Source organism: Acipenser ruthenus, chromosome 52 (assembly GCF_902713425.1).
Source record: "Acipenser ruthenus chromosome 52, fAciRut3.2 maternal haplotype, whole genome shotgun sequence".
Taxonomy (NCBI): domain Eukaryota; kingdom Metazoa; phylum Chordata; class Actinopteri; order Acipenseriformes; family Acipenseridae; genus Acipenser; species Acipenser ruthenus.
In genome coordinates, this window is record NC_081240.1 from 8,076,069 (window position 1) to 8,088,745 (window position 12,677).

Sequence of the window (12,677 nt, forward strand, 5' to 3'; positions counted from 1 at the left end):
AGCAATTACTACCAACGACAGTGTATAACCGTGCAGGACGTGACGGAGTGTTAAAAAAACTTAAACAGCAACAAATTAACTGTGCAAAAAAAATGCTAATAAATACTAATCACAATAATAAAAAACAAATCAAATACACCAATCCTCTTTAAATCACGCATATACAAACCAATAAAAACAAACGTGCAAAGTGCAACACTTTACTATTATAATTAACTATTCCATTTATTTAAAACACACAAAACAAGTAGGTTATCGTTGACAATGCAGATCATCAATCAAATAATGATACTGCGAACTGGAGTCTAATCATTACAGAAAATTAATAAAAACAGTCATAAAACAACCAGGGGGATATCTGAAAGAACGGAAGCTTAAAACACAAACTACTCTGGGGAACGGCAGCCTGTCAGGGCATTATCACGCGTGTGATGGTCCAAGAGTAGCCGGCCACGTGATGGAAACAAACGTGCTGCTTTGAAACAGTAAGTTCTAAACTAGTCAGTCCCTTTAAGGATTTAACGACAACCAACGAAGGTTGTAGCTGACTAGAAGATCATAATCAAATTGGCTTACTCACGTCTCATACTTCAGTACTACTGCCGCTACTCGCACACCACACACGAAATCATTTTAAACACACCGCCATTGCACAACCATACTGCCGCCGTCCAGACAGCCTCCCGTTCCCTTACATCCTGCTTCCTATTCCGCTCCACCTTGTCTGTAAAACCAGCCTTTTAAATGATCCAGGTAAAGGGAATCATCCTCTGATTGGCGCGGGGAAAGAAACGAAGGATAAGGGGGCGCTCTAAAAATGAATGTAGCCGAATTAAAACGATAACACAAAACACAACGTAGCGACCTAATAAACTAATAATAATAATAATAATAATAATAATAATAATAATAATAATAATAATAATAATAATAATAATAATAATTTGCTGATTAATGAGACAAAAACACAAATTGCGGTGAACGCAATGCTGAACCATTCTGAAACACAAGGTGATGCGCTGCTTTATGAGACACAAACCTTGTAGCGACGACTGTTAGCTAGCTACCAGCAAGACGAATAAAACATAACTGTACTCTCTAACACAAGTCTGTACTATCTGGAACAATGACATGAGGAAATGGGATTAAAAATATATATCTTTTTTCCGCTTTTATCGTGCCCGTCTTTTCCAGTACATGTATTACACTCACTCACACTCATTTAATTTGAAATAGCTTTGGACTTGAATTGAAGTTTGAATTTCCATCGACTGGGATATTTAATCGTTTGTTTCTACATCGCTATACTCGGTGCTTAATTTGTGCCGGGGCTCAGCCCCGGAATCTCTGGGCGTGCAGAGTCATATTCCCGGGACCTCGAGTTAAAAATCTCATTAAACGCTTTATTTTTAAATTCTCAACACAGTTGTATCAAATCTGCAAGCGCTTGCGCGCGCGCTAAAGAGACAGTCCGCGGTCACGTTTTTAGCCGACTTTAAATTACTTTACGATTTCATCATGAGCGCCTTTAAGTAAGATGGCTGCGCTATTGTCTTTTATAAACACAAATAAGATTACTTGATTTGAAAAACGTCATGAACGATACAAGCAACTTCTTACACTACTTGGTTTGATTAAATCAGTAGTACACAACAAAATATGAAAGCTGGACATTAATTTCAACAAAGAACAACGACAACTTTTCAATGAAAAAAATATATTGTAGCCTACTTCAATAGGAACATTAGCTTGCTATATTATATTAAACCAGAAAAATAATAACGATCTGGTTCTCTCTTGAATTTTCAATTAATATAATTTAATTACTAGAGTATCAAAACATACTAAGATCACAACTACCTAGCCTCAGTTTAATTGATGTTTTTTGTAATCTACCAGCGACTTCTGTTGCAAACACATCACTGATAATAGTGCAGACCGCGGGGCAAACCAATGCGCGTGTGGGGGGGGGCGGATTAATTTATTTTATTTATTTTTTAAATCAGTGTCGTCCTTCTGGAGTCCTCGGATTGTCTTTTAATGTGTTTGTTTTTTTAAACCATTTAAATGCAAAACCATAACAAAACGTGTACACATGCTTTTTTGTATTTATTATCTGTCCTGCGGTTGCCTTTGCTTAATTTCTCTGCATCACTCCTGCTTTGTATATGATGTGGAACACGTGATTGTAAACATCTAACACTAGCACGTGCAATACTCTTTCAAATACACGTGTTATGATTTTGAATGCGCGCTTCTTCAGGACGGTGTTATTGTCATTACTTGCGCCCCGGCTCCTCTTTCTTTACACATTAAGCACTGGCTATATATACTGTAGCTGGACCTGGCAACGAGGCGTGCAATTTTATAGAGGGGTCACCGAGGAAGACGCGGGGAATGTCATGGGACTGTATGATACACTTTCATTACATATCGTGCCCGTCTTTAACACTGCATTTATTAAATCAGGACACTCATTCAATCTGAAATAACTTCGGAGCAGTGTTAGAGCTATAGACTATAGCATAGATACACGGGAATTGTAAGTCCTATTCTGAAATGATGTTGAAGATGATGTGGCAGGTCCACGGATGACATCCTTCCACGTCCCTCAGTTTGTGGTGGTTGAGCAGCGCTGGCTGTTCCAGCCTGTAGAGCGGCTCTTACAGCAGCAGCAGCTGCGCGCTCGATGATTGCATGTGAGTTACTGGAATCCGCCAGGATGTCTTTCTGAACGTGAATGGATGCTGTTCTGCTGTGAGTATATCGGGGTGCTCTGTGCTCCCCTCGTTAATGATCGCGTTGCTATAGGTTTTGTGAATGGAGGCTGTTCTGCTGTGAGTGTATCGGGGTGCTCTGTGCTCCCCTCGTTAATGATCGCGTTGCTATAGGTTTTGTGAATGGAGGCTGTTCTGCTGTGAGTATATCGGGGTGCCCTGTGCTCCTCTCGTTAATGATTTCAGTTGTGTTGCACAGTCGAAACACAGCTAACTGCGGAACGAGTGATTTAGGAGATACAGACACGGAGATGACTTCAAGGAGGAGGAAACAAAGATATCACCACAGCTGCATGGGGACCTCAGCCTTTCCCTGGTTCATTATTAATAGCGGGCTGTCAAGACTTGTCAGCGGGTCGAGCGAGGTGAGATAGACACACACACGATTATTTAAAGTCGTTCGTGACTCGCATGACTCTGAACAGGTCTGTGTTTTTCTCTCGTCATGAATCAGCTGCTGCCCAACCCAAGGAACTGCTTTGAAGACATTTACTTCCTGTGTCATGTGACCCGCAGCTCGCTTCAGCTACAGTGAAGAGGAACGCTTGTGCGAGTCGATTTTATACTTCGTATTGTTGAGGATAGTGGTTAATAAAACTCAATAATAATAATAATAATAATAATAATAATAATAATAATAATAATAATAATAGAGTTGAAAGTCAGCCGGTACGTCCCGGAATTGCGAACCGGCAAAACATCTTGTCAAGGTACTTCAATATTTCAGCTTATCACAATGATAGGCTACATCATTTTTTCTTTGTATTTTCCTTTTCGCTTCTTCTTCGTTGTTAGGTTATTATTGATGTTTAAGCAAAATAACTCGACGTCACGCAGGTTCCGGTCATGTGACTTATAATTTCAGATCATGCTGACTGCCAAAGGGGCTTCCGCATACTTGTGAACATGGAGTCTTCAAAATAAGAGTGCTTTTGTAAACTGATATTTTCAAAAGACACAAGAATACAACTATTCCACAATAATTTGATAAAACTATTGTGTTAAATACATAAGAACATAAGAAAATTTACAAACGAGAGGAGGCCCCATTCAGCCCATCTTGCTCGTTTGGTTGTTAGTAGCTTATTGATCCCAGAATCTCATCAAGCAGCTTCTTGAAGGATCCCAGGGTGTCCGCTTCAACAACATTACTGGGGAGTTGGTTCCAGACCCTCACAATTCTCTGTGTAAAAAAGTGCCTCCTATTTTCTGTTCTGAATGGCCCTTTATCTAATCTCCATTTGTGACCCCTGGTCCTTGTTTCTTTAATGCACAATACTGTTATTTTGGTACTGCGTCAGTGACTAGGAGAAAAAGAACGTCTTATTTAGTTTTTCACGGCAAATCGGGTAACCCTAACGACATGAACAGTGCAAGAAACTCAAGCTCGAATATAAATTTAGTCAGACACCAAAATCCAAGCAGAACAACTGGACAAAACATACAAAAAGATCATAGTTTTTGTTTTTCCTATTAGGTGCTATTGTAACTGTTAGTATTAACCTGTATATTTAAAGTTCAAAATTAATAATTCAAAATGAAACGTAATCTTAATTGATACAAAATTGTTTAAAATACAATGCTCCCATGGCACTCCATTAGCAACACAGACGTTTCCAAAAACAAACCCAGCATTTGAGTAACTGTGATAACAAGAAGCGGTCAGGATGATTTCAAACAGCATGAAAAGATAAGGGCCGGTCTAAAGAAAGAGAAAGAAAAATGACATTTGAAGCGCTGTACTCTTTAACAACGGACTTGTTTCAATTGTGTTGCAGAGGAGAAACACAGCTAACTGAGGAACGAGTGATTCAGTAGAGAGAGGCATGGACCCGACTCCAAGGAGAAGAAGAAGGAGTAAAGAGAATGACCCGCCTGATATGTCACAAGAGCCTGCCAGGTACTGAAAGTCTTTTCTTATTAGTTCACGGTGCGGCGGCATGCTGAATAATACCTTTACTAAGAAGCTGTTCAGGAATCGAAATCACTGAGCTGAGTCTCAAGCCCAGGCTTCGAGTCCAGACCTCTCTGTGCTTTACAATGCTTCCCTGTGCTTTACCAGACCTCTCTGTGCTTTACAATGCTTCCCTATGCTTCACTAGACCTCTCTGTGCTTTACAATGCTTCCCTGTGCTTTACCAGACCTCTCTGTGCTTTACAATACTTCCCTATGCTTTACCAGACCTCTCTGTGCTTTACAATGCTTCCCTATGCTTTACCACACCTCTCTGTGCTTTACAATGCTTCCCTATGCTTTACCACACCTCTGTGTGCTTTACAATGCTTCCCTATGCTTTATCAGACCTCTCTATGCTTTACAATGCTTCCCTATGAATATTAATAAATAAGAAAAGTCAGTTAATCAATTTTTTTTTTTTTATTAAATCACATTACTAAAATCTGAAAAAATAAACAAAACAAATATCTTATGGAAATCAAAGAACAAAAACACACACAATAAAGCAAACTTAAGTTAACTTTTTTAAAAACTATTACAGCACTGACTATTGGATGCCATTTTTTAAATATATTTAAAACATAACAATTAAAAAAAAATGAAATAGTTATTTCGTATGAAATCCTTTCGTTTCTAAAAACAAATAATTCCCCTCGTTTCGCTCTGCAGGTGGCGCCGTTTTACACCCTAACTTTCATCCAAAATTGTGTCAGATTGAACATTCCCTTCACCCGAGGAGTGGAGAGGACCGACAGGGAGTTCAATACAAAGGGTTTCTTACAACACAAAACAGTCTAGTTCAGCTGGCAGATTGTTACAGAGGAATCATAATAACGAAGCCAAAACCCAGGATAGAGCGGCTCAGTGAATGTGGTTTGGAATCTGTGCAGGAGGGTCATTGTGTCAGAGACGCCATAAAAGGACAGCGTGCCGGCATTAAAGTCCAGATACACTCCTATTCTGGGGGAGCGGGGGGCAGTTATTGCAGTGTGATTGTTATTGTGCCAGGCAGAGTAACTGGAATCAGAGCATTCCAAACTCCAGGACTTGTCATTGAATCCAAGGATACAGGAACGATCCCCTCCTTTCCTGCGGATTCCTTTATATGTGACTCCTATAACAGCCCCTCTACCACTCCATTCAATCTCCCAGTAACAGCGTGTCCCTGACAAACCCTCTCTGCAAAGCACTTGGGGATAGCTCTCAAATCTCTCTGGGTGAGTGGGATATCTCTGGGTCTCTCTCCTGCATGTCACCTTTCTGTTCCCTTCAGACAGACAGAGGTTTCTATGCACTGTGCTGGGGTCCAGTGTGAGCTGACAGGAATCTGATTGAAGAGGAGAGACGGTTAGAAAAGTCAAGTCACTGAGAAAATCAACAGTCATTGTCAGCTGCATCCTCAAATCACTCCCTCCTCCCTGCTTCACCAGTCCCTGCACCCTTCTCTATGCTCCCTCCTCCCTCCTCTCCTCCTCCATGCTCTCTCCTCCCTCCTCTATGCTCCCTCCTCCCTGATCTCTCCTCCCTGATCTATCCTCCCTGCTTCCTCCTCCCTCTATAGTCCCTGTGCTATGGTCCCTCCTCTTTGCTCCCTCTTCTGTCCTTCCTGTTCCCTCCTCTTTCTATACTCCCTTCTTCCTCCTCCCTCCTGTATGCTCCCTACTCCATCCTCTCTCCACCCTGCTCCCTCCTGTATGCTCCCTACTCCCTGGTCCCTCCTCCCTCCTGTATGCTATCTACTCCCTGCTTCCTCCTGTATGCTCCCTCCCTTCTCCTGTATGCTCCCTCCTCCCTGCTCCCTCCTCCCTTTTCCTTTCTTTATGCTCCCTTCTCCCTCCTTTATGCTCCCTCCTCCATGCTCCCTCCTGTATGTTCCCTACTCCATCCTCCCTCCACCCTCATCCCTCCTGTATGCTCCCTACTTCCTGGTCCTTCCCCCTCCTGTATGCTCCCTGTTCCCTCCTCTCTCCTCCATGCTCCCTCCTGTATGCTCCTACTCAATCCTCTTTCCACCCTGCTCCCTCCTGTATGCTCCCTACTCCTTGCTCCCTCCTTCCTGCTCCCTTCTCCCTCCTCTATGCTCCCTCCTCCCTGCTCCAGGCTCCCTGCTCCCTTGTCCCTGCTTTTTTATTGACAAGTATATTTAGACTGTAATAATTAAGATTGATAATCAATAGATTTGATCTATAATTCTTACTTGAGATTTATTTCTCACTTTGGATAAGTTCTCTCTTTTTATTTTTCTGTCTTCAATAAACCGCTGCTGCTATTAATTAAACCCTCTTGCTGTTTGATTGTTTTGTTCATTATAATTCCTCGATCTTATCAAACTTCTTCAATTGGAACTAATCAAATGAAACTCTGCATACAATTACAGTTCACTTAATGTTCCTACAGGGTATGTGTTGCCATTTTACCCACTCAGACCCCTTGCTTACTAAATATCTTCAATAGAATATCATCCACTCTTCAAATATCTGTCTAATATTTTAATGAGCAATCCATCCCACAAGTGCAGTGATACTGCAATATACATTTACTACCAGCACAGGATGACTGGGAGGGATAGCTGTTCATTTTACCCCACAACTGGTTTCACATGCATTGTACATGTATTAAAATATGGGATGATTATCTATTCAGGGACACCAAGATATTTAGGGAGAGAAAGGTCAGAGTGGAAAAACAGACAACAAATGCCCCTCCCCCAGTCATTCTGCATGTATTCATCTGAACCAATACTTGTTGGAGAGGAGTGTAGATTAATGGCTTCACAATTACTAATAAATAATAATAATTGCTGCCCTCAAGCTCCACCCCTCCCTGTTCTGTAGTGTTAGCTCTTCTCTCAATGGAGTGACACATCTTTCAATGAAATGTTTCAGTGAAAACAGACTTACATTTTAAAAACTCAGCTCTGTTCCTTGGCTCTGGAGCCTGCAGACTGTAAACTGCAACTTCATTCACTGGGCAGAAAAGAGAGAGAAATAGAATTGAAACATGTGGATTAATACACAACACACATAAGACTCCAAACAGCAATCTGAAAAGAAACAAGGCTTATTCACTTCATTTCAGGATGTAAAAATCTGTACTTCAAGATGTTCATGATTACATACAACAGTCATTGTCTGGCCCATCCTCAAATCACTCCCTCCTCCCTGCATCATTCCTGCTCCCTGCTCCCTGCTCCCTCCTCTCTCCTCCGAGTACCCTTCTCCCTCTATGCTCCCTCCTGTATCCTCCTTCCTCCCTGCTCCCTCCTCGTCCTCCCTGCTCCCTCCTACTTCCCTGCTCCCACCTCCATGCTCCCTAATCCTTGCTCCCTGCTCAATCCTCCCTGCTCTCTCCTTCCTGCTTCGTCCTCTCTGCTCCCTCCTCCACAGTCCTCCCTCCTGTCTCCTCCAAGCTTCCTCCTCCATTTACCCTCCTCCCTCTCCCTCCTCCTTGCTGCAATATTCATATAGTCAACAATCTGCAAGAGGTCTTTATTAATGTCTTGCAAGTCCTGCCCCTCCTCAAGCCATGGTCTATTTGAGAAATCTCTACCAAAGGAATCTATTTCACACCAACCTGTTGTGGTTATTTTGACTAATTCCCCCTTGCAGAAGTCCTCAATATGGTCTTTAAGTTCAGATACAGCTTTCCTCACAGCCCCAAAAGAGATGTCTGTATTGACAGTAACGCTGGGTAAGTCTCCAGCTTCAGGAGGGGCACAGAGAGACTTGAAATTCTACAACAGGAAAGTGGAGAAAAGGAATTTTCAGTGAAACAGAATGGGGTCCAAAACATTCCTGGGGAAAAGCAAGGATTCATTCAATTAGAGAGGTCTGTCTGAAACTGTTTAGGGACTTGAGATTTTCTAACAAGCAGTGATGTTACCTGTAGAAAATTGATGTGATCCTCTGTCTCTGAAAGCTGTTTCAGCTCAGCGTTTCTCCTCCTTAGCTCAGCAATCTCCTGCTCCAGTTTCTTCATGCGTCCTTCAGCCTGATTCACTGCGGCCCTCTCGTTAGCTCCAATCAGCTCAATAACCTCAGTGTGGATCTTCTCAATGGATCGGATCAGCTCAGTAAAGATCTTCTCACTTTCCTTTATTTCTATGCATGCAGATCTCTGAGTGAAAGAACACAGTAGAGGAGACATGGTTAGAATTGATATAAAAAACACATCAGGCATAGACAGTAAACTTCTGCAGATGTGTTCCAGTCCATCTGTTAATAATAATAATAATAATAATAATAATAATAATAATAATAATAATAATAATAACCCCCTCTTGTCAATACCCACTTTCAGTGACTCCACAGTCTGTTTCAGCTCATCCATGTCTTTCAGTCTCTCCTGGATTCTCTGTTGTATTTCTGTCTGTGTCTCTCCCAGCTGCTTCTGTGTAGAAACACAGTGACACAGTGACATTTCTGATGGAGCATTGAGTGATATCCTGTCACACCCAACACAGGCCTGTTTAAGTATGCTATTGAAACTGACAGAATCATTTTATTTCAAATATATTTTATGTTTTCTTGTCCCCTTACCTCAATAATTCTGAGTCAAATATATTTTGACTTCAGTTCTAGTTGCAAGCCATAGACATCTGTAGCACAGGCTAGATCAGACATGTGTGTATAATAGTATGATACAACACCATCTAGTGCACAGCTGCCAGCAATACAAAAGGACACTTGATCCACAGTAGCTGTCCACTAGATGGTGCTGTTTCATACTAGCAACAGTGAATGATGGCTGATCTAGCATGTGTTACATGTTTGTTTTGTGAAGCACCTAGGAAACTGAAGCAGCTTTCTCTAATGGATATTCAGAGCTTCTGATTTCCATTTTTAACCTATAAACACAGATAAAACAGCCCTGATACTAAACAATGAAATCAGTGTATACCCAACTGGACACTGGACATGGTTACTCAATTCACGTTGACTTCACCCCTTTCCATGTGAAAAAATACAATATAATAACCTAAAACCTAAAAAAATCCCTTTCCCAGCGCAGTCGGGCAATGAACCTCCTTCCTGACTTGTATCTATCATTGATTCATTCTGAATACTTTAAACTGAGTGGCAGCACATTCCTGCATTTCTATTGGAGGATTGCACACGCTTGTGAGATTTAAAATGAGATTATAATTAGAAACTGAGGGTTGTTCTTGCTCGTGGGATTTAAATCTATATTACAGTTCAATAGGGAGGATTCACACACTCGTGGAATTTAAAACAAATTGTGAAGACATGTAAAAAATGCCTAAACACACAAAATCCCCAGAAGAATGAGCCCGTGAGCAGAAGGACTTCACTGTGGAAGAGAGCAAAGGAAAGAGGGGACTAGTAGGGTGAGCAAAATAAATTGTAGATTTCAACAAACAAATTCTCAGATAGGTTATTAAATTTCGTTTTTAACTAACTTAAACATTTCTATTTTAATCATGTAAAAATGTTTTTTAACACAGCAGTGCGGAGTAGTGTTTAGGGCTCTGGACTCTTGACCGGAGGGTTGTGGGTTCAATCCCCAGTGGGGGACACTGCTGTTGTACCCTTGAGTAAGGTACTTTACCTAGATTGCGCCAGTAAAAACCCAACTGTATAAATGGGTTATTGTATGTAAAAATAATTTGATATCTGAATAATGTATAATGTGATTTCTTGTAACAATTGTAAGTCGCTCTGGATAAGGGCGTCTGCTAAGAAAGAAATAATAATAATAATAATAATAATAATAATAATAATAATAATAATAATAACACACCAAAAATTCAGCTACTGTTTCTGCCTGGCAGCCATCTTGGATTTGAGTCATGCCCTCTACTCACTTTGAGCCTTCATAATTAAAAAGATGAACACTTTACCAATAAAAACAATTCTTTTCAGCTAGATGGTGATTATAAATTGAAAGATCAAACGTTTTAAGTGTACAAGCAAGCCTCCCAAAAACACACCCCCTCACTGTGGGCAGACTGGCAAGAATGGCATGGCACGGGCACAGCAGCTCTGCCAGTGCAGATAGATGCATATGTGTCACTTTTAAAGGCACGGGCACAGCAGCTCTGCCAGTGCAGATAGATGCGCATGTGTCACTTTTAAAGGCACGGGCACAGCAGCTCTGCCAGTGCAGATAGATGCGTATGTGTCACTTCTAAAGGCACGGGCACAGCAGTTCTGCCAGTGCAGATAGATGCGTATGTGTCACTTTTAAAGGCATGGGCACGCAGCTCTGCCAGTGCAGATAGATGTGTATGTGTCACTTTTAAAGGCACGGGCACAGCAGCTCTGCCAGTGCAGATTGATGCGTATGTGTCACTTTTAAAGGCATGGGTTTTGTTTCCTATATCTCAAAACACAATTATTAAAGTCTTGTTTAAAATGTGATGTATTAGTTTATTAAGAAGATATTATTATCCCTGTGCTGCAATCATTGTTTCAATATATTAAAGAGGCCCTGCATCATAGAGGCAGCACTGGGTGAAGCTCGCTCCGTCCTCCGGCTGCAGCACCAATTTTCCAAGCGAGGATCATATTTCCACCACATCACTACAAACACAAGCATGGCTGGCTCTTGGTTTAATGAAATTAATAAACAAAGAAAAACAGAAGCCCTGTGAATATTGAATATCATATTAATCTTGTATACTGCATATCATATTAATATTTTAATTTGAATATCATAATAATCTTGTTTTTTGTTTGTTTTTTGTTTTTTTAAATTAGGTGACTTTGCTGGGAATGTTATGTTTTATGTTACTTATTAAACTATCTTAAACAATGAAACTGATCTATGATTTTATTAAGTTGTAAGATACATATAAAATCCTTCTTACCCTGTGAGGCAGGGCTGAGGTCCTGCACGTGTAAATACTGTGTTTTTGTTTGATTGTAAATAATGTTTTTGCCAATCAAGTGTGTGCTAGATATGACAGGGCATATTCAAATCCAGGATTTTAATGCCACCCAAGTCTTGACAGGAGGTGTCAGGGAGACTGTGTTCCTGGAGCGGGACCTCCTTTCTTGTTTGGTCAACTTTTATTTTCTAGTTGTTTTCGAGCAGCATTTTGATTTGAATGTTTTGTGTTTTTTGTATCAAAGAAAACCTCCTGTGTCTCTCCTGTCAATCAGCGATAGCCACACCTGTAACAACGCCCCTGTTACACCCTGAAATACATGTTAGTACATCATAGTTTAGATAGAGCAATTAAAAAACTAGGGCTCTTTAAATAGCTTTTAATATACAATTAAAATCAGATCTAATGTGAAACTGTATAACCTAGCAAAAAGACATGTTAAATATCCCTGGGAATTCTTATCTTCTAGGAAAGATACAAGGAATTGGTTCAAATCCTTACCTGTTTCCCACTCCTTTCTTTCTTAGCTGAGACTGTATCATGGCTCCTGTGTTCATCTTGTGTACACAACAAGCAAATACACGTCTGATCGGTTCTACAGAAGACCTCCAAAACCTTCTGGTGTTCAGCACAAAGCTTCTGCTCCAGATTTTCAATTGAATTGATCAGCTTGTGCCTCTTGAAAGCAGCCCCCTCATAGTGTGGCTTGACGTGTGTTTCACAAAAAGAGGCCAGGCACGTCAAACAGGATTTCACAGCTTTGAACTTTCTCCCAGTGCAGAAATCACACGGCACATCTCCAGGTCCAGCATAACTTTGAGCAGGAGGAGGATTGAGTCCTGTCTTCTTTAATTCCTCCACAACTTCAGCCAGCATGGTGTTTCTGCGCAGATCAGGCCTTGGGGTAAAGGTCTCTCTGCACTGGGGGCAGCTGTAGACACCTGTATGATCAGTCTGATCCCAGTAGTTCTTAATACACCCCATACAGTAACTGTGTCCACATGATGTAGTGACTGGGTCCTTCAATAGCTCCAGACACACTGAACAGCTAAACTGATCCTCTGACCACAAGTTTGAAGCCATTCTTGCTGCA

At 41.1% G+C, this 12,677-nt stretch overlaps 1 protein-coding gene across 1 annotated transcript; it reads right to left on the minus strand.

Annotated features, from left to right (window-relative positions):
* Positions 1 to 5,218: 5,218 nt before the first annotated feature.
* On the minus strand, positions 5,219 to 12,677 carry LOC117433048 (tripartite motif-containing protein 16-like protein). The gene is made up of 6 exons (XM_034910890.2): positions 12,086 to 12,677; positions 9,028 to 9,123; positions 8,617 to 8,850; positions 8,308 to 8,467; positions 7,635 to 7,700; positions 5,219 to 6,061 (listed from the first exon to the last, which is right to left on the minus strand). Exons 1-6 carry the CDS (start codon positions 12,665 to 12,667, stop codon positions 5,529 to 5,531), a joined length of 1,671 nt encoding a protein of 556 aa, XP_034766781.2. The 5' UTR covers positions 12,668 to 12,677; the 3' UTR covers positions 5,219 to 5,528.